This window comes from Echiichthys vipera (assembly GCF_963691815.1).
Source record: "Echiichthys vipera genome assembly, chromosome: 11".
Classification (NCBI taxonomy): Eukaryota; Metazoa; Chordata; class Actinopteri; order Perciformes; family Trachinidae; genus Echiichthys; species Echiichthys vipera.
In genome coordinates this window covers 19,065,064-19,088,525 of record NC_139836.1, presented here as the reverse complement: position 1 = coordinate 19,088,525, position 23,462 = coordinate 19,065,064, and the positions used below count along the sequence as shown (strand labels likewise).

General features: G+C 39.8%; 1 protein-coding gene across 1 annotated transcript in view; it reads right to left on the bottom strand.

The window, feature by feature from the left end:
- The window catches only part of LOC310953813 (calcium-activated potassium channel subunit alpha-1a), a gene marked incomplete at its 5' end in the record, with an annotated part of 133,188 nt that overhangs the window by 60,285 nt on the left and 49,441 nt on the right, over positions 1 to 23,462 (bottom strand). Inside the window, 3 exons of the mRNA XM_083923023.1 lie at positions 2,066 to 2,177; positions 2,819 to 2,912; positions 13,977 to 14,038. Coding sequence (XP_083779149.1) covers positions 2,066 to 2,177; positions 2,819 to 2,912; positions 13,977 to 14,038 — 268 coding nt within the window. The remainder of the gene's footprint in view (positions 1 to 2,065; positions 2,178 to 2,818; positions 2,913 to 13,976; positions 14,039 to 23,462) is intronic.

The window sequence follows — 23,462 nt, the reverse complement described above, 5'->3', positions numbered from 1 at the left end:
CAATACATTCACACTCTTATCTGCTGTTTATACACAACAACTCAAACTGCAGCTGTATTGTATATTAAAAGCATATTTGCTTTTCTCCATCAACCCCAGATGCAGAATATTTAATGATAACAGGTTATTATTCATTGGAGAATGTCAGGCAGCAACCAGACCACCATTTCACACTCTTTCATCATCCTCATCAAGGCCCCTAACACCAACGCTTTCTGGGGATGAGACGAGGACACCTTTCATTATGAATACCAAAAACCAGATTACTCGGCCATTTCTAATTCATTACACAGCTTGTTCCCTGTGATGTTCATGGGCCACAGTGAGTAAGTAAGTAATAAAACTTCAACGCCTCTTTCAAAGTTTGGCTAACCTTGGAGGTTTGTTTAAAACCTGTATGATCAACTTATTGCTAATGTTTCTTCACAAGTAAGACTTCTTTTTTCCCAATGCCAATTCCCAGATCTCAGAAATTAAGTTACTGCTTATTAGTAGTATTAGCCCTTCTCACAGCAGACATTTTGACTTGTGATAGCAGGAAAAGCACCGGTTTTATTAATAACATTAATGATTGCTCCATTCTGTTCAAGTGTCCCTGTAAACCATGATGGTGTGACAGTGAACCAGCATGAACAATACCAGAACCCTGAAATTAAGCAGTTATTAGGAATTCAGCCAACATTAACTTTATTATCTACACCCTTGATTGTCCTTTATTACTACATTGTCTTTTATTGCTGCTTTTTAAGATACTAAAACATCGCTACTATTTCTTTTAACATGAAAGTCGGTTATCTATTGCACTACAGCCTTGCCCTTTAGCCATGCTTCTCCTACTGTAACATGTCAAAATGTCTTCTATGAACGAGGCCAATTTTATAATTACCAACCATGCTCAGATAAATATTGAATTAGAATTAAGTTGAGTTTCTAAATGAAGTATAACAACTAAAATGAACATGGGTTTAAAATAAGAGTGGAAGTGCAACCGAAAAAGAATACAGTTACAAAAGAAACTCTTTCGACTGCAGTGCAATTTAGGCCACGATACTCTGAACACACTGACAAAAGTAAGTTGTTATGTAATGCAGGTTAGGGTGTTTTCCAGTCTGCTCATGCAAGAGTATGTGTGTGTGTAAACGTGTGGGGTTGACACATGCTAATGCATTTTTTGTGCAGTGTGAATGAGCCCATTAGATGGCAGTTAAGGACAGCTCCAAAGTATTCCAGGTGCAACGCCTCATCACGGCAATTACCTGAGTCTGAAGAACTACACACACACACACACACACACACACACACACACACACACACACACACACACACACACACACACACACACACACACACACACACACACACACACACACACACACACACACACACACACACACACACACACACACACACACACACACACACACACACACACACACACACACACACACACACACACACACACACACACACACACACACACACACTCTCTCTCTCTCTCTCTCTCTCTGAGTCACTCCCATTAGCCAATCCACTCTGCTGTGTCTGTGTTCCCTGAAACGTCAGAGGAACCAAGCCCTGTCACTTTCAATGATGAGGGAAAGTTGACTGCAGCCCAGAGCAAGAGAGCCTTGAAGAAACACTCCAAGTAATGGGGAGACAGAAGGGGGAATGGGAGGCAGAGGGGAAGATAGTGAATGATAAAAATGAGGGGTGACATGTGAAGACAGAGGGCAAAAAAAAGAAATGAAAAAAGAGCAATAAAGCCAGAGATATACTTGCTTTGTTAACCATGTGTTTTCATAGACCGTCTGCGTCGTGAACTGAATTGTTCACATACTTACATATGCTCTACGTGTCTTACTGGAGGATTAAAGGGTACACCAAAGAATGTGACAACGCATAGTTAAAAGCATGTATCTCTGGCCTCAAACAGAGGTGCTGAGGAAATAATCTGAAAAAATGGTTTAAGGAAGCAAGAAAAGACAAGACCATATAGTGAAGAAGAAATAATGGATTCATGAAACAGAGAGTGTCAAAGCGAGATAAAAAGAACATGCAGACTTACCGAGCCAGCTTCTGTTCAAGTAGACAGAAACAAACACGGGAGGAACAGTAAAGAAATCGACCACCGAGTTGACCTCCAGCCAGAACCACAGCTTATCATTGGCAGCTATAAACTGTTACAAGAAAACAGGGACGGCATCATAAATGAAAATGAAATTCTAATTACATACAAAATACCACCTCTCAATCAAAGCCCAGAATTCAAACTGCATGTTGTGTCTTCCTTTATTTGGCATCGCTGACATACTGTTTAGAATAATAAAAGCTTCACGACACTTGCTGAATCATGCAAATGGTTGGTGGTGTAAGCAGCTTATGAGTTTCTTTATTCATTCATTGAGGATGGCAGGCACTGGAATGCAGCTCTGGCATGACAGCCATGTGAGCAACATTATTACATAGTTATAACAGTGTCAGTTTAAACCAAAGGCATGCTGTGTGAGTATTCATAGGTTACTTAGGTGGCTTGTTGGTAAGCATTGTTGGTTGTCCTGTAAAAATGTCTTATTATCACTTTTTTCTTCAACGTATAAAAGGATCCAATAATTCAATATGCTGGGATGCAGGTTGAAAATAATAGCATGAAGGATCTTTTTGTAGGAGGATGTACATTTTATTGCATGTAAAGCAGTACGTGTTTGTGTGTATATTGTTTGTGCCAGTGTGTTTAACAGCATGTCTGTATATGTGTAGAGTACATGTATAAGTGAGTGCACGCTTGTGTGCCTGTGCGAGCATCTATGTGCCAACTTACCCGCAAGCCAAAATATAGAAGGAAGAAGACGTTGAATGCCATATCAATCTGTAACGTGAAATCTTGGTAGAAGTTCTGACAGGATTCTATAGGACTAGGGAACAAAGAAAGAGACAGATAGAGAGAAGGACAGAGGAAAAACACACACATTATTACAAGGTTAAACACTCATGAACTGATGCTGGTTACTGGGTCTTTTATCTCTTTTCTGTCACAAACACACAGGAAGCAAATAATGGGGACCACGTCCTATTTTCATGGTACGGATGCCACTTTTTTGCTTGTTATGCATCTTTATTTTTTACAGTCGGTATATGATCTTTTGTATATTAGTATGAATAGGTAATATGGGTGAAATGAATATCACAGCACTAAAAAACCTGCTTTCCCATACGTGATACTATGCTTAATATACGCAAAACCACATCAAATTTACAAAACAAGACATTTGAAGGAGTCATCTTGGGCTTTGGGAAACATTGATCGTCATTTTTCACCATTTTCAGACATTTTATAGGTCAAACAACTAATAGACTAAATAGAGTAAATAATAATCAACCGATTAATCAACAATAAAAAATAATTGCTAGTTGCAGCCCTAGCATGATTCTGATCACCTTTTTTCAGTTCAGTTCACAAGACTGATATGAAACTGTTCTCTGCAAACAGCCAGCGTGAAGCTGTCAAGGTCAAATGGTGCTGACCAATGTTTGCCATTTAAACTGACTGAACTGAATCCCTGCCAGGAATATGTGTTTAAAGTCACTGAGAAAACCCCTGACTGTTAATGCAAATGATTTTAATCAAAATATTAATAATCGCAATTTAGTGATTTGCCATTGAGTTAAACTGACACCTTTCAATCCCTCCTCTGAGCCATAGGGGGGGAAGAGACCCACTGTAACTGTCGAGACAACCAAATATAGATGAAACAAAATTGGTAGTATATTTTATGTGACAGTTTATTCAGTATGCATAAATTATTCAGCATCTGTCAAACACAAATATTCTAATGGACATTCCGTCATATGACAGAGACTCCACAGAAAGAAAGAGGCTGCACATCTCTCTCCATTTAACAGAGTGCAATAGCTAGCCGGGCTTTGCACTATAAAAGAGGCAGATGATGATGAATGACTCGTGATCAGTCTGGCCTGTCATGTAATCCGTCTTCATGTTTACCTTGTGATGATTACCCATTAGCAAGTGGATGCGCTCAACAAAAGCAATAACTGGCTCCCAATTCTTTTCATGGGCCTATAGCGTTTGTAATGACGTAATCCCACTGTGGGAAAAATATGAATATGGATTATGGTTTGGCTGGCTATAGGCGACCGTTGGGAATGTATAAAATGGCATGGGAACACACGCACACACACATGGCCTTTATAAGAGTATACAGTAACAAGTCCCATATGTTCAAATTCAAACATTAAATGTGTGTATGCATGGAGCCCATAGGGGCACAGTGTGAGATCTAGAATATTGCATAATAAAAGAAGAACCTCTAGAGGTAGAGAGGAGAGAGGCTTAATCATCTCCAAGTTAACATCTAACATTTTATCTCATGATGATCCATTATAATGGATGACTGAGTACAGACATGCCAGAGAGAACGTATTGCTCCAAGAGGATGATCTGGCTTCTAATTCATGAGTGTGTGGTCTGTGTGGAGGATATCCTAAGGACTGATGTGATCTTTAAGATGATGCAAAACCCTGGCTCATGTACAAGATGGTTAGAATGAGTCTGGTTTACGCGGCAATTGTTTAAAGCTAAAGTGACTTGTTCTGGTTGAAAGGCGTTTTCTAATACAGTGCCATCAGACTTTGCGCAGAGGTTAATTTGCCTCTGACCCTACAAAAGAGTTAACATTGATCTGAACTGTATATTCAATTATTAAAACACCACCCACATAGCAATGCTTCTGTTGTAATGCTAAATGCTAAGACAAACCTGTCATGCATCATACCTACAGCTTACGCATACACAAATATTCCTCACATCCATCTACACAAGCTGATCTGACCTCACTCCCAAAACTGATCTGAAACCACAAGCTTTGCTAACTTTAAAGACCTTTTTGCAAGAGAATGCACACACATATACGCTAATACAAGCACATACACAGATGGTGCACACTGAAGACACCATTTGGAGTGGTCACTGTGGCCTTTCCCCTCAGGCCCAGCTCTGGCCTAATTCTGTATAACTGCTCATCTACAGCATGTGACCCAAATTATTCTCAATAACACAGAGAGAGCATGGCGGCACACAGCAGGGGCTGAGCGGTATATTGAATTTGTCTTGATTTTGCATTATAAGACAGCACAATTGCTACACTCTTTAATTTAGTCATTTTTATAACCATTATTTGAAAGTAAAGCCTATCATTAACCAAAGTAGTGGGGCGACATATCAGGCAGAGCTGTGGTCTCTCTCTTAACCTCAAAGACACAAAAGGAAATTAAGAGTTATCAGAGCAGGGTGGGAGAAGGTCACACAATCTAATATTGTGGAGCTGCTGAATGTTTTTCAAAAAAATGTGTACAGAAAAGTAGCAAAATAAGAATGAATCGGTTGACTATGTATATACTGTATATACACACACATATATATACAGCATATAAGGCTGTTGTTTGTTTGTATCATCTGTTAAGGTAAATGTTTCTTAAACCCAACCCAACTCTGCATACTGCAACTCATACAAACGAGCAAATAGAAGGAGCAAAAAATAGATATTATTAGATTTTCCGTATGAGTAGAGCTCTGACTCATCACCTATACACACAACACGGCGTTAATGCGGGCCATCGTTTCTCTGCTCACATCAAAGCAATAAATCCAAATAATGTATTTCTCTAATCTACCAATAAATAATGTGAAACTGTGTAATGTGAAAGGTGTCTCTTAAAGTGACAAACTCACAGTAATACACAGTAATATTAAACATTGACGCTGCAGTTACCCTCCACCCTTACAAGCATTTAAGTGCACCACATTCTAAATTTCAGTGCACACCAAAATTGACAGTATATTATCAACAGATTGCATTAAAAACAATAAGGCGTGAACTACACGTTTTCTTCATCAGATCAGCTCTATGTTTGATTGCCATACGGTGTGCCTTTAATTAATCAGGTGCTGATGAGCAAATAATCTAACACAATTCCCAATGCAAATGCACTTCAAAAAGTCTACAATAATAGGCAATAGCGATTCTACTGAACGAAATTAGAGTATGATATTTATGGAATCTTATGGAAATGTATAAATCCTGGATATCTTCTGTTGTACTCTGATATTAATTGTATCTCATTATCTTATAGAAATGCAATATTTACTTTTGCACAGTAGAATTATAGTTGCTATTGCTTATTGTTGTTGACTTTTTGAAGTGCATGTTGTTTTGGATAATATAAACTTGTTGGGTTTCCCACTAATCATCACCTGACAGTAATAAAGCATAGAGTGAATCTGATAGAGCAACATGCGAAACACATCAACACCAAAAGTTGGTGCACACCAAAAAAAGTGAATATTGGACCAGAAACACAACTCCAAATGAATGCTAATGTTGCTGTGTGTGTGTACTGGATGTGAAACTTTGTGTGTTTACAGTTCGATGTGCTACCCGCAAGTGGCAAATCAATTAATGCAGGTAGGAAGTTAAATATTAAGAACAAAATTGTGATTTTTGTCTAATCAAATAAAATGCAATACATCAACAGCAACTGCTAGTCACCAGCGTTTGTGTCCAATCTCTGACCACCGTCACCAACACTTCGGATGTCTGAACAAAAACTGAGCAAATAGCTTCTCAAATATCGATGTTTGAGTTTCTCTTTCCTACACAAAGAACGTGCAGAACGAGACAAAATCCTGATTCCTGCTTTCAATGTCACTTCACAATCCAAAGTCACAAGGGAATCCTGGCCACATGCAGAAACCAGCTCACCACAATTCCTATTACTGCCAGGGAGAGGAGAGAGGAAGACATGGGAGAGGGAAGAGAGGGAAGAAAGAAAGACAGCAGCAAAACACAGCGAGATAAAAGAGACAGGGAGAGAAGAGAGGCAGTGACAGAAAGAAGGAGAGGAAGAGGAAATGTGAAAGTGGGGATGGATGGATGGATGGATGGATGGATGGATGGATGGATGGATGGATGGATGGATGGATGGATAGATGGATAGATAGATAGATAGATAGATGCCTGCACCACACTAGCCCTTCTCTGTCCCGCTCTTCTTATTAGAAAAGCTAGCAGTAACATACAGAAATGCACACATACTGGCACACCTGGCACGCACAGGAGAACAGCAAACGCCTGAGGAAGGCCCGCAAAAAATGTAAGTCTATTTCAGGACATAAAATCTTACCCCACGTCAACCTCCTCTGACCAGGACCTCTGCACAACCAGAGAGGTAAAACCCATTTGTTCTCAAGGGCAAAGGAGAATGTTGATGTTCTAAAAATAGTCCTAAACACCTTCAGTCAGTCAGCAGGAGCCAGACAGCCCTTTGGTAGCTTGCACATGACCTTGGCTGGCTGCAGGAGCAACAGCAAGGTTGCTCCCTGAGAAAACAACAATAACTACACACTGCTCTCGAGCTTGACTAATGCTCACAACCACAGTGCAACGCATCAAATCAAGTCATTCTTCATATATCACAAATGTCTTCTGCTCTAGTAAGCTTACAAGTATCGTATAGTTACATATTCATAGTCTAATTTGTTAGTGTTCAAGTCACCCCATACAATCAATATACAACCCAAGCAGAAAAATACAAATGCACTGAGAATGTGATTTGAGCAAAATAACTCAATGTCTGGCTTACATGAAGTATTTCTCCTGAGGGTAGTGTGTGTATGTGTAGGGTACACGACAGGGAAGGGTCTTTGAAGCTGTGTAACCAGGTTGGATCGCATTTAAATGACTGATTTAGGCCAAGGCACCATTACTAAAATAAGAAACAATTTAGCACCTACAAGGGCGATGGACAAATAAAACGGTTGGAACAATAAAACTTCCCCAGGGAGGCTAAAAATAGCTTACTCAATTTTATCCTCTGAATGCAAATGACTTGCATCCCGCTTCAAGCATTTTTCGACGTTATCTATTTTAGAGTCTAAAAGAGTAGTTCAGGAGTGAAAATAGCACATCACTAAAATAAACCACAACTTCATACATTATGCTCAACAGCAAAACAAGATATTTGGAAGTAAAGTAAATAAGGGCAGCAATATAAAAAGGGAGCTACATCATTGCAAGAGAAAAGTACGTTTACACTTGTTTGTGTTCATTTATTCAGAAGCCAAAAGAGGTCAAAGCTGCTCTGTTTTATTTGTTCTCATTTTTGGACATTAAATGAGTGCATTTAGACCTATTTTTGTAAAATAACATTCAAAGTACAAAAACAAATCTACAAATTATATTACCCCCTTCCTATTATTACCCCCTTTATGAAGAAAATAAATATATGTTTAGATACACGTCAAATAGTTAATGTGTTGCGTTCTACAGCAAAACTGTTACTTTAATTAATAATTTTTATTCTTATCTAAATATAAACAGTGCAAGCTGGCTTTTGCATTCATCACACCACTGAGACAGTAAAAGTTTTAAAAGTAAATGATTTGAGATTGAACATGGATGACAGGAGACTGTTAAGTTGTTTCACTTCAAAGCTCAAGTCTTTTGTCCGCTCCCAGAGCCCTCTCTGTGTGCTCTTAATGGTATCTGCTGTCTGCTATGTGGTGCAAACTTGGCCAATACAAAGATTGTGTGATAGTAGATATTTAATCTTAGCATGATTTTAAAAGCTAAACTACTATGAAATTCACATGATCGAAGAAATTTGAAATCTACATAATAATACATTTGGTAACCATGGTGGAGGTAGCTACCACCTTCTAAGCTGTTCGCCCAGTTGCAGTCCCAATTAATAAAAGTGGTATACCGCGTAAATCAAAAAGAGCATTTGATAACAGTCTTCATATCATTATCTTTTCTTCATTTTGCTATAAATATTTAACAATGTTAGTGGAAACAGAGTTAAAATGAACTGACATTAGACATAAAAAAAAAAACACAAAGGCATTTAAATTTGATGTGGGGTTTATGAAGTTGCCTTTGTGTTTGAGACTGCTGTGGTCTGAAAATAGCCCTTCTGCTCTGCACTGAGGGATATCAGCAAACTGCAACAGCAAATTGCATTTATACTGCCACGGTGATTTGGATAAACAAAGATGTTGGACCATTCTGAGTGCACTGATATCAGAAAAACGATAAAATTGTAGAGCCACTTGGACATCCCCATTAGATTTCAATCAATGTTTGGAAAGCCTTCATGCTGTCAATGTAGTCAATGTCATTAGAGTAATATGTGTGTGCTAACATGTTATACCATCACACTAATGTTCAGCTTCACCATATGTGGCCTAAGCAGGACTTCAAATGTTGGAAACATTCTGAGCTCATGCTCAGATATCAAAATCAATTAAAACCTTTTTCGCAGACTGCAGGGAGAGGCTCCACAATCCTTCAACAGCGCTGTGAGGTTCCATAACACTTTTAAAATCATTATCTATAAGTGTCATGTTGACATTTATTAGATTCTTTTTTCAGAGCGAATGTTGATAACTTACCCAGAATGTGACATTTCCCTGTGTGCAAAACTATAAAATGGAATTTAGTCTAAAGAGGGAGAAATTTTAGAAAATGGCTGAAAATGTGATTTTGTCATGAGTCATTTCTCTTTTTGCCACAGCTTGTGTATTTAATCTGAAGCAGCTTAATACTTGTATTTTGGGTTTCAAACAAATGATGATAATTATATGGTTTTATAAAAAATAACATTATCTTCTCATACTGTCTGATTAAACCTTCATTCGCCCTCTGAAACATTCATTTAGTGCCCGTCTCTTTAAGCCCCCCACCTAAAAAAGCCAAGTCTACTCTGATTGGTCAACATTTCTGGGTCTTCTGCATCTGCACTCTAGGCATCCCTGGACCATCACTGCAGCTGTGGAATGACTGCGTAAGCACTGTAGCGGCACTTCTACATTTATATAGTATAGTTACAACATCAACTATAACATCAACATCATCATCACCGTACCAAAGTCCTCACACCTCGTTTAAAGGCACAGTTTCTGAATACGGGCTGTGTGAATTCCTCTGTGGATTTAGCGTTCTGATGCTTTTACAGTAGTCATATACCACCTTGTCCTGCTTTATAATCAAAGACATGGAAATTGGTCTTTCTACAAATCTCGTGGTTACATGTCTTCTGACCCACGTGGAGATTCCCTCCATCCGGATAAAAGAGAGGTCCTTATGTAGGTTACCCTTCATCACCTCTAAATCTGCCAAGCTTGTCTCACCCCTCAGCCATATTTCTCACCTTACTCCATTAATTAGCTATTAGGCACTGTTTCTTTTTTCAGTGCTGACATTGATCTCACACTAATGATAGAGTTACAGGCACAGGCCACTGCTTTTGAGGCCTCTTACAAGAGACTAAATGTGTGTGTCTATGCATGTGTGCCAATCTGCAAGTTACGTGACTGTGCAAGTGTGTGCATGGAACAGCCTGGAAGTGTGACAGGGAGGGGTCAAGAGGAGAGAAATAGAAACTGAAGTGGAGCAGGAACAAGGGCGTCCCTTTAAGAACAGCCTGCAGAGACTTTGTCCTACATTGCTCTATACCTGTTTCATGGGAGCACAGAAGAGGAAAAAGAAGGGATGGAGGATGAGGGATGAGCCATGGTATTGAAGCAGATTCCGATGTGGGCGGGAGAGGATGCAGTATCCTCCCATTGAACCTATTACCAAAATAGCATCAGCTTGGCAAGTGAAGTAAAAAAGAAAAAGGAAAATGCAGTGTCTTACTTTACATTACAATGTGTTGCACAGAATGGTGGTAAACAACCACTTTGTTAAAACATGCAGATGGATGGTATATATCCCCATTCATTAAAAAAATGGCCTTCTTAACAACAACATGGTTATCAAGTCAATGACTGTTAATCTCTGTGCTCAACTAGGAGGGTGGCCAATTAACAATTCCCTCTTTTCCAAATTGGTCTACCTGATTCCACAGAAAGCTTTGCTGCAGGATATTTGCCAACATAGCTCCTGCTCCTGGGAGACTGGTGCCTGTCCACAAGAAAGGCACGTTTTTCTTCGGCACTGTAACCAGTGTGTGCATGTAGGTGTGTGTCCTTGCCCTAAGAGGCTAGTGTGCTTCACTGAAGTAGACATAAAAGACCATCGTTCAGGTCCAGCCTCCCTAGGTCCAATCCACATGCACTTATTCCACCACGTTTCTTTTAGCGGTTACCACAGGGACTCAACCATAATCCTATCCCATTACTGTTGCCTTTTACACAGACGTTTCAGAATGATGTTCACTTCATCCAAGCCAAAAGGGTGGTTTGGATAAGATGGGGGACAGCAAACCATTGAGCCTGAATAGTTCATGAGTCTTTACCAAAAGACTAAGTAATTCTAACTGTTAAAAGGTGGTCCATCTACGTTTAGCGATTTTCCTGAGTCGATAACCTTTAGTGGTAAAGAAGATAAAGAGAAGGACCTCTGTAGAGCTTTTTCAGTATCTAAGTATGGGGGTGTGAATGTGAGTCAGATTTATATATGCATTCCCCTAATATGATGCCCCTCCTACACACAAGTTGATAATCAGAGTATATGTCAATATTTGTGTCCTTGAGCAGAATCTTCTACGAGCGAATGGACTTCATAAATGCAAAACCTTTTCATTTAAAACCGGATTCAGGATATTGTAGCAGGGGTTTTTTCTTTTGAGGAAATGGATCTGCACAAGATCAATGAGAACAATGTGCCTGACCACACCTAATGTTAAGACCAGCATACCCATAGGCGCACAGATGGGCGCATGTACATTTGCTACTTACACAATGTGGTAGCTGTGCGTTGTTTTGCGCCGGGTGGAAGATTAAGCCCTTGTGTGTGTAAGGTCGGCTCTATGACATGTAACAACGGTTGTAGAACATATAAGAGGCTCCAGCCATTGAAGTGAAAGTAGAGCTATAACATAAGCCTGGCCCTGTTTAGGATGTGAAAGCCCCCTGAGTCGGCTCAATCTGCTCTGGGTTGATCAGTAGTCCCCCTGAGAGGACGTGCACACTCAAGTGACAAGCTTGAGCTAATCACGATGATGAGGCTAGAGAGGGCCTCAGCTTAATGGGAGCATGGAGAGATCAGGGCAATGCCTTAGGGAGGCAGACTCCCATAGAAATACACTCAAAAGTGCACTGTAACATAAAAGTTCAAATACAGAAATACTTCAGTGAGAAGAAATTACAGCTCTGCACCAAACAGTGCTTTAACTATTTTATTGCCCTGCAGGTTTGATGCCATGATATGGTACATCTCTCAAAATCCTGTGCAATTAACCTTCCTACTATTCTGTGATCATATTCTGCATCCTCAAGCGTCAGGTTAGGTTTTTGATCATGCCGAGACAAGTCATTCTAGACCTCATTTCAAGGCATCTCTCACAGACACATTATAACCATAGGTGTAGTTCAGTGTTCCAGTACCTTCCAATCAGGTTACTCAGGTGATTGTTTGCGTCAATAAAAGGAATATTATAAATGTGACAGCATGGTACAACCCTGATGACATATTGGAGGCACTCTCACTGCAATAAATTCCTGTGGCCTGCACCCCACCATTTCTCTCTGGCTGCTATATGTATAGAATTTGAATAATTAATTGACTATTGAGCATTCCTGGCCATCCCAATCGATTTGGATAATTACTTTGCATCCCTAGTCATCATCAAGCACATTTGTCTCTACATCCCCCTTTTTCCTGCTTAAACTATGCCAGAAGTTGAGAAGAAAACAAAGAGAGAGAGAGGGATATAAAAAGAGAATAGAATAACAGCATAGGATAGAAATACTTTATTGATCCCAAGCTGGGAAATTGCAGAAATAGGGGTGTAAAGGAGAAAGTGAAGATTTGTATCCAAAGGTTTAAATGGGAGACTGGATTCATGCCGGATGTACCTATTTTGAGAATTTTACATCTATATCCATTTTTCAAAGTTAACCATTACTTAAAGATAACATCCTGCACAACATGCAACAGGGGAATGAATATGATGAAAAGTATGATACACTACCACAGTTAATATGTTATGGTTCCTTTGCAATCAACATTACATAACCACAGGCACTACAGCCAAGTTTGAGGTTTCATTTTGGTAAATCAGTGGTGCATGAAATCCTGTACAGTCAAAGGCAATTCAATGCCAGGGGCACATGCAACAATTTCTACATAATTGGAAACGATAAATTGCCCCTTTTTCTTTGATTTAAAATCAGTGCGGTCTGAGCCATGGTGCTCCGAAAAAGAGAAAAACGGTCTACAGAAGTTTCTGTAGGAGGTGCAGAATTGCAGTCAGCACACAAACAGTAAAAAGTAGCAGCTTAAATTAAAATAAGCTGAAAGATATAACATACTTTTTTCTGCAAACACAACAGTATGCAGTCAGTATAAAAAATGTATTTAGCTGCTCCCGTTCTGCTGATTTTTACCTGATAATGCAGCATCTCACCAGACTATGGGTCTCTCTGCCAAAGCTAATGAGTCAATAAATCTATTAGACAAAAACTCACAAGACTTCATAACATTCAAAAAAATCCCAAACTATCCCTTTGACTGTACAGTTTGGGTCTGGATGGTATGAAAGTAGCGGTAGTGGTTATCAGAGATGCCAGGCCAGCAATCTGTCACTGGGTGACTGCCAGCCAGGGGTACGCATAAACTGACAATACACACACTCACTTACTCACACACACGTACAAACTCCCAAGCACATATACAGTCTCTGCCAGTCTCTGTAACCATGGAAACTGACTGAAGGGCTCCCATTGAAAAAATTCTCAGATGCAAATGTGTGTGTGTGTGTGTCAGGGCTTGTGGGGGAGTGTATGTGCATTTGCATTTCAGAGATTGCATTGTGTGGAGATGAGTACAGACGCCTGTGCACCTATCATTCAGATACAGTATGTAAGTCATACAACATGTAAGTTCATTTTAATCTATATTTTATCATCTGGAGATTCTGTGAAATTTCAGCTTTTTCAGAAAACGATTGGTACTTACTCTGAGGAGTCTATGAAGTATATTCCAAGGGCCCCGATGCTGAGCGCAAAGACTAACACCACCTGAAAAGATAAAGTCACACAAAAAAAAAGAAGTTACTTTGATGCAAAGAGTGGCAAAAGTCCTTTAAACACTGCTCATTATTGTACTCCATAGTAAACAAAGTATTCAGTTGGGGAGAACACAATAAGCGACACTAGCTACAGTATCTGTAATTACAACAGCGACTTGCCTCCTTGCAGAACATTTTCAAAAAACACACGCTGAATAATAAATGCTCAGCCTCATGTCAGCAAATATAGCCCATTAAATACAGGCAGTCGAGCCAGCACAGTCATAGGAAGAAAGGACACACATTTGTAAGCACAACAGTACGGAAGAGCCGTAACAATGTGTCGGGGGTGTTGAGAGGAAGTGCTTTGAGAGGACGACAGTTATCAAGTGTTGACATGCACTCCTCAACTACAACGCTGAGTCAATGCTTGCGTTGTGCAAAATTGTGACCCTGCTTGACTGTGGTGTGTATAATGTGTCAGTGACTATATAGGACTGGTCAGGTAAAGAAAGGGAAAGGACACATAGCAGCAACAAACGAGCCCTGGATCTAAACAACTTAATAAAGTTTAACATTGTAAAGAGTTTTAAAACACAATTTAGTTTAAATGATTATGAAAGCACCCAAGTGAGTGCATTTATTATACTTGTTTGTGAAACTTTAAATAAAAATCTTTAAAGTCAATACAAAATGTGAATGTATTACCTAGGATCACAGTAAAATTGCAGAATTAAAAAAAAAATAATTAAATAATGAATAATTACCCTTTATTATAGAGGATATAACACACAAAACAGACATTTCCATTCAAATTTAATCTTATTAATGTAAAAGAGTAAATGTAATGTAGAAGAGTAAATGTCAGCTTCCTCTTCTTCTACACTCTAGGAAACAATGGCAACATGTGCCAGTTTCCCTTCCAGCAGACTACAAACATTGGAGTTCACATCACCATCACCATCAGCATCATCATCACCTGTTATAATCATCATCTTCGCAACAGCTGACCAACATAGCCATGCACAATAGTTCCTCCCCTGCAATATTTCCTCCCATTCAGCCATCTCACAATAGGAGCCCACTGACCCTGCTGATTATGCCATTCATTATTGATGCAGCTTGATTACTTCCACGTGATGGCCCTTTGGGTTGATCCTTTGCATTGTTACTGAGGTATTAAATAAACACCCCCATCCCTTTGCATTTTTAATGGTTTTCTGCTTGAATAGAGGACCATGGCAATCCAGAGTTGTCCAGAGTCGGAATAACCTTACAAGATGAAGACATCAATGATGCTCCACACAAAGGAGATGGGGAGAAGGCTCAAGTTTAAGCTCTACAATAACACAGGGCTATTTGAATGGAAAACACTCCACTGGTCTGATTAGGAAGGGAACTAGATCCAAACACAGCCCTGTTGTCTTTTTACAACACGATGGTATAGTATGCTTTTAGTCAGTTAGTATTTTGCAGGTGCAAAGTGAATACCAAAGACACACTGGCTGAAGACTAAAGTTTGAAATGAAAGAACCGGGATACCGGGATACTACAACACCCATAGTCTGAATATACCTGAATTCACCCTCTGTCTGAAATGCTTTGTTTTAGCGGCTGTCGCTTTACACACCCCCTTGTGAAAAGCCCAGTCAGCTCTCGTTGGTTCACATATGTGCTTTCAACATCTCTGCACCATCTTTCAGCTGGGGAATGACTACAATCGCACTGTGGCGGCACTTTCTGGAAAAACGATATATTGTATAGTTGTCACGACCGTATGGTTGTCCTGAGGGCCCAGTTTCTGAATACGGGTTGTGTGCATTTCTATGTGGTTGAGTGTTTTGATACTTTCACAGTTAATGTATCGTACCTCAACCTTCTAGAATGCTAAATTGCTAGTCCTTTTTTTGATGCTGCAGAGACAATAGAAAATAGTTTTTATTACAATTAGATTCCACATGATGAGTCGACATCAGTAAATCTGTAAAAATCAGTAAAATCACTAAAGACTAGACTACAAATGAAAAACGTCTTCTTCTGTGAAACTTGACATTATCAGCCCCTCCTAACATTGAGAAGCACCATTTCAAGTGTTGTGCTGTAAATTCATAAATAGTACATAAACACTGACATTTCCTTGGAGCCAGTTTGTGTTTATACCGCTTATGGAAGTAGCAGGGTCATAAGGGTTGAGCAGGAGAAAGGGGAAGAGAGAAGGCTGAGCAGTGGTTGGTTGCTGAAAAGCTGAGCAGTGAACAGCGAATACCCAGCGATGAGCTGAGGAGATAAGAAGCGTCATCATCTTAAACTGACCCAGTTATTCAGCTGTGAAAGCCGGTCCACCCCTCCACCCCATCCCCCTTCCTTTTCTCTCGCTTGCACTCACACACTTCCTCCACACAATGTCTATGAGGGCTTGCTGTTAACCTTAAACCCACAATCTGCAAAAAGACAACCAACCGAGCAACCGCCACTGCAAATCAGGACCAATGTAATAACACTCAGGGTCAGGGGAAACCTGCAAGAATGGTGATGGCAGAGGGGCATTCCCTATGCCTAAAAAAGAAAGTGAGAAATAAAAAAAAAACGGATTGCCAAGTATAGCTGTCGCTGGATCTAATGTAGTTGTTAAGGACTTAATGAGGTTTGTATGCAGATTTCATGATTTACATGTGATAAGATGACATAAGTGAGTCACAGTCAACGAACTAGCCATCATCATGTCAGAGGAGCAGCATTCGGACGTGATGTCTGTGTTGTCTCGTTAATAGCCGTGTATGTTTTCATTGGTGTATCCTTTTCAATATTTAAAGTGCAAAGCTAAATGTGTCAGATGTTTTCCGAAGCGTACTGGAAGTGTAAAAGGGGGCAACGAGAAATTGTGTGTGTGTGTGTGTGTGTGTGTGTGTGTGTGTGTGTGTGTGTGTGTGTGTGTGTGTGTGTGTGTGTGTGTGTGTGTGTGTGTGTGTGTGTGTGTGTGTGTGTGTGTGTGTGTGTGTGTGTGTGTGTTTGTTGTAATTCAATGTGTGCTGGTTTTAAGTTCCAGTATTGCAAGAGGGCTAAAAGAGGCAGCTCTCACATGACACCGTTAACACATATTACCACTAACTTACATGCATAAACACACGTGCAACTCTGACGTTCTCAGTTTATTTGGCAGCCTGAAGAATTTCGAGTGCTCATCTGGGCTTGCCGGTGAAGCAATATGAAGTGCCCTAAAACTGCTCCAGAATTTTACACAAGAGTTCCTCCTCCGAAAGGGATCCTGTCTAATGACTTCCTCTGTCACTTAAGTGCACCCTGTGACAGGGAGAGAACAGAGTCTCACAGACAGGTGATGTGGGCTGACAACTTACGGATTAATCGCTTCACATTAGGGCCAACTACCAAGGCTAAGAGAGCGGTGACTCAAAGCTTCCTGTCTCCTGCATTTCATTACAAAACAATAAAGATGGAGGACAGAAGTCTCTCTTATGTAGGTTAAGAGAAGACGCAATATAAATAAAACCTTCCATCATGGTATAGGTGAATACATTTCTATAGAAAACCGATTATAGACAATAACCAGATGGGAATATCTTGTTTTTAGCGAATTCCATTGAATGGAGATGACAAATGACAGGACCAGTCATTTCAGTTAATGCCCAAAGGACGCTGTCAATCGTGAGTGTTGTTCATCAGGAACAAAGGAGGAAGTCAGGTGATGTTATTATAGAGCCACAGATTCTGAGGGAAGAGTTCAGCGTGGATGGGAAGCTCAGCAAAACATGGGACTTTCTTCTGACATTCATAATCAGAAATACTTTAATAATCCCAGGGGGAAATTATTTTCGTTACAAAACTCCATACAAAAAATTAATATTATACAGACAACATATATTAAAAAAACAGAATATAAACATATATAACTATATATATACTGTATATATATAAATATATATGAAATATCACATTTAAATTAACTGAAATTAATATTTACAGTAGTGACACACAAGATCAAAAATACTAGAATAATGTGCAAAAGAACAGACTGTCTGTGGTTGAGTCTGAATAGCGGACAGGAGGTGACAGGCCAAGGGATGCATTGTAAAGTTTAATGACCACAGGCAGGAAATGTTTCCTGTAGCACTCTGTGATGCATCTGGGTGTGAGGAGTCTTCTGCTGAAGGGGCTCCTCTTCTGGGCCAGTGTGTCGTAGAGAGGGTGTGAGACATAGTCCAGAATAGACCGGAGCCTGGACAGCATCCTCCTCTCTGCCACGGTCGTCAGGGTGTCCAGCTCCTCCCCCGCAACATCACCCGCCCTCCTGATCAGTTTGTTCAGTCTGTTGGTTCAGCAGTCACACGGTTTCTTTTAAACATGACCACAATTGTTCCCCATGGAACCTTTACCAAGTGGTCAATATTGCAGAAAGGAAGAAGGAAGGAACTTTTAATCTGAAGCAATTTTAGCTAATTTGTTAAATAAAAAAGCTACTTGTGCAAAATATTAATAAAATCCAAACCCTGGGGCTTTTGAGGCAGCCCAATTGTGAGCTGATTTACATGCTATTATTACAGAGCTTCTAGAGGTCGACATCAAAGGCAGAAAAACTAATTTCCTTGCGGCTAGTGTAGTTAGGTGAGAAATTAGAGGAAATCTAGAACATTTCAGTTTTTGTTTCTGTCAAACATTGAAATAAAAACTTTCTAAGAATCCTAACGGGTTCCCCAAGATTACACAAGCGGGATTCCTCAGTGGGGAGTCAAGAATGCGCCGTCAGTACTGTGTGGCATCAGGATAAGCTTTTTCATTAATCTGGCCTGGGGTAGCCAGAAAGAGGAATTCCAAAATGTCCGATTGATGCTTCAGCCAGAAAGGATTTCAGAGGTCCGCAGCCAAGTAAAGCTCTGTCCAAACCAGTGTCCTGTGTGTGCTTTCATTTCGCTTTAATCCCTCAACATTCATCTGCAGGTTTAAAACAAATGAAAATATCTGCAGGCAGTATGTTCATTCATATGAAACAGAAAACAAATGCAACTTATGGCATACCTTCACCTATCAAATAGTAACAATGTCTGCACTGCAGAGCAAACATTTGCATCCATTCCACGTGTTTGCTTTCATAGTACTCCTATATTATCACAGGTGTCACACAAAAGGTGAGAGAGTGAGACTCTCACTGGTAGAATGTGGACAAATGAAACCTCATTAAACTTTTATGGCATACATCCATACATCAGCACACATCGTGATCTCCCGTTGCACTCAGCTTCAAATGGCAGGGGGCTCTAGACAGGATCCGCAAGCGTAGGTATGATCTGACATTCTCTCGGAAAAACGCACTCTGTATTCCAGTCACACACTGCATAACTCAACACAGACTACTGATTCCCACTCTGTGACTGAACAAATGTACTACAGGCATACCAATTTCTACAAGAGCATTTCTTACCTGTTGATCAAGAATTACCAAACACGGACAGCTTTGGTCAGTGGTGAATTAATTAATCACTTAGCATATTTGACTCTCAGCAGAACAGGGTCAAGCACACCCCAGTTTCAAATATAAGCTTCATCTTATACATTATGAGAGGAGCAAAGGACACAAACAGGCAGGATATAAGCAAACCAGAGTAAGTTCATCATCCAAATCCACTGTCGACTCACCATCAGTTTTAGTAAAGTCTAATGTGAAAGAGCGTAAGGCCGAGAAAATTAGGAGAAATTAGATGTAGGACATAATTGCAACCAGAATGGTTCTTCTGTTATGAAATGTGTCACCATTACTGTAGTTTATCTGTTATGCTGGGCATTTAGATAAGTCCAGATGGCCGGATGGATTTATTTTGTCTTTATTTCTTCTCAGTAGCTGCTAAACATGCAAGCTAATTTTTAGGAAAAGAAGGTAGTTAGGTTTTATATCTGATTTGTCAGGTTAGACTGGAGGAGGAAAATAAGCTCTACAGCTGCAACACAGTCCTGTCTCTCTTTGCTCCATATCTTTTACTGCCCAATCCTCCCACAGCCAGCTCCTTTTGTGTTATCGCCCAAGGTCATGCAGTGACTGCGGATCGGATCTGGAGAAGGACGTTCCTTCAAGAATCATATATACCATTTATCCACGTTTCTCATTATTCAATGTGCAGTTAGGGCTTTGCTTCACAGACAAATCAACCTGTACCTATTGAGGTAATAGGAAAATGGCAATAGCAATGATGGTGTGAAAGCTTTTTATTTATATGAATCAGACGCTGCAAAACTCGAAAGGCGATACTACTGGGTCTGTGCATGATTTTGATGTGTGAAAATACAAACATGGTGTGAAATGTAACACTTTCAGAGAGCTGAATAAGCATAAACAGAACTTTGGCAGACAGGTGAAAACCGACAAGCCACAAAAAGCAGACGGACATGGTCAATTAGCTGGTTTGCAAGTTTGGACAAAATAAGATGTTTTAAAAAACCTTGAGCTTTGGGCATTTTTCATTATGTTGTTACATTTTGTAGACTAAAGGATTAATTAATGAATTAGTTGGGAAAGTAATTAAAAACACACATAGCTACCAATTGCTATGTCTGGCAATTAGGAACCTAATCTTAAAAGAAAACCTACAATCACTCTCAGCCTTACTTTTCAGACAGCATTCAGTGCAATATTTTATCTAACACAACAGGAAATTACTGTAAACAAACTGGTAAACCCCGACAAAGTTCTTTTTTCATCTCTGAGAAGAAAAGCAATCTCATAAATCAATATAAAACCACCGATGCTGCACCCCAGGAATGGGCTCCATTTAACCCTAGTGGCCTTTATGAGACAGATGCACATATTGTCGCACCTAGGCAAGAGAAACAGTGATTGACGGAGGAGAGGGGGTCCATATGAAGGAAGACTCTCGGGTCTGACAGGATGACAACTCCTAAAATGAGGATCTGTCTGCGGGAGATGAAGAGGAGGCCTGGGGGGATCCGTTACAGACGGACAGAACAACCCGTCTGAAAAATCTCTTCTAAAAGTTGTTTCTATGGCATCATTATTTCATGAAAAGAGGATTTATTTATTTTTTTGCTATTTGTGAACTATGAGAGATGTGTCACTGTCGAATTAAACCATCCTAACAGAGGTGGAACTTTTGAGAGGTACATAGAGTATGTTTTAGATACTAGAATGGCAAGTCATCCTTCCTCTTACTTTCACCGCATCCTGTGTCTAATCCAGGCCTTCCCCAAGAGACCGACAGCGTGACAACGGTCTTGAAATTTCGCAGAGGACTCCAAAAGGACAAAAGAGAAGGAGAGAAGGAGATGAAAAGATGGAGGTGACGATGGCAGGAGATGGAGGGTTGAAAGACCATTAGAGATTGCTCCCCCGTTGGAAAGGGGGAGCTTTAAGAGGTGGTAGAAAATGCCAAATGTGGTAGAGACTGAATGAGAGCAAGCGAGAGAGAGAGACACACAGCTGTAGAGAAAGAGGACTGAAGAGATGGCGAATATTAGAGCATGTCCTCTAAGGCACAGCAAGAGCTTAAATGCCACAGCCTGTAGGTGTCTGTGCATCTTCACCTCTTTGTGTGTGTATCACATGTGTGTAAGTCTCCAACCTAGGGCTAGGCAAGAATTCAATTTATCATCCAATTTCAATGGAACTGATATTGTGACAAAATCTCATTGAGATTTGTGATAAGTACACTGTCTAAAGTGACAATATTATAATTTACTCAAAGTTCTCAAAAAATGTTATCTGAAATACCTGAAATACTGTTTTGGTTTCATAATCAAATTTACATTACAACAATATTTTCCCAACAGTGCAATGTGATTTACATCAACATTTCATATATCATCAAAACTATAAAAAATGTCTATGGGATTTATTTTTCTATATCATTTATACCGCCGTGTCAAAAAAAAAACACAGCCGCCAAACTGCATTTACAGCATTTGGACGACACTTTACGTTCTGATCCTTGCACGGTACAGTATGTTCATTTTCTATCAGTACATGCTTACTATCTGGTTATGCATATAGAATATTTATTTATTGATTTACCAGAAAACATGCTATATTCATGATATATAAATTATTATCGAGTTAAGAAATTACCTACACTATATCAGGGTGGAACATTTTGGCCATATCACCCAGCCCCTGTTTGTGTTCATGACACAGAAAGGAGGACCCCTACTGGGATCAGAGAAGAGCTTGCATGTGACCAGCCTGCAAAGAGGCTTTTGCAAAAATTCTTCAGCTAATATCCATCCATCTATTCCCCACCCAACATCCGATGCATGAGCTAATTCCTTTTGAAAACTGCATTATATGTGCTGACTTTCAGATGGGACTTTATAGAAAGCTGCTGCCACTGCACTGAGTTACCATAATGCCCATTATGCATATGTACGGTGGCTAGAGGGCAACGTTATTTTTAGTGTAGTGTAATGTGACTGTTCAGCTGTTACAGCAATGCTAACTCAGAGGTAAGTTAGCCATGTATGAAAGATTTAATGTGGGAGTTCAGTAGAGGGAGTAGAGAACACAACAAACTGATGAACTCTGGGTAAAGTGTAGCTTTTCATTTTTGGGCATCACAGGTCTACAAACTTGTACCCTTCCGTTTGGGGTAACTAAAATGTCAGTGTGTTTGCCACTACCTCGTGAGTAGAGAAGCATCATGACAAGGACAGCAACCAGAACACAGGCCACATTTTTGATGTGATAAAATTGTAAATATAAATTTTCCCTCGTTGCATTTGAGCCCTGAGATTTTATTGATACAAATGTTGGTATCGATTTTGCTTGTCAATCCAATACTTAATTTGATTCTTGATCAATTTTCTATGTGGAAAAGAAGTAGGCCTATACAGGTTTTCCATGTCTGAAACTGTTTTGTTATCTGAATCTGAACACAGTTTAGATGATGGAATAATATTTGTGCAGCTCTCTTTTTAATTTAGTTTTCCAGGTTTTTCAAAGAAAAGATCTGCTAACCCTGCATGTGTGGCGCTAATGTTATTATAACACCACGATTTGGACTGTTTCTTCCTCTCTGCCATGACTCCTTGTTGCAAGTTTACATCAGTGTATGAGTTTAATGTCAGTGTTTTGCAATACAAAAACTGTCAGAAAAACATGCCAGCATTGATAAAAGGAATAGACAAGCTCGGAGACATGCAATTTCAATTCCGATTCCACTTTGTTGCTGGTTCTCGATTTCCATCCCTAAAGAACAGCATTCCCAGTGTTTGCTGGAGTTGTCACCTGTCACTCTGCAGACAGTATGTCAACAGGTGGTAAACCTAGCACCATGTTGCCAGGTTGGAAAAAGTAGTTACCATGAGGTGGTGCCATATACATAATGACAGTAGAGTGGGCTAAAAGCAGAACTTACAGGTACTAGTAACAGACTTTGAACTAGGTGCGAAATGCCAAGACTAAAGAAGTTTTAGGGGGG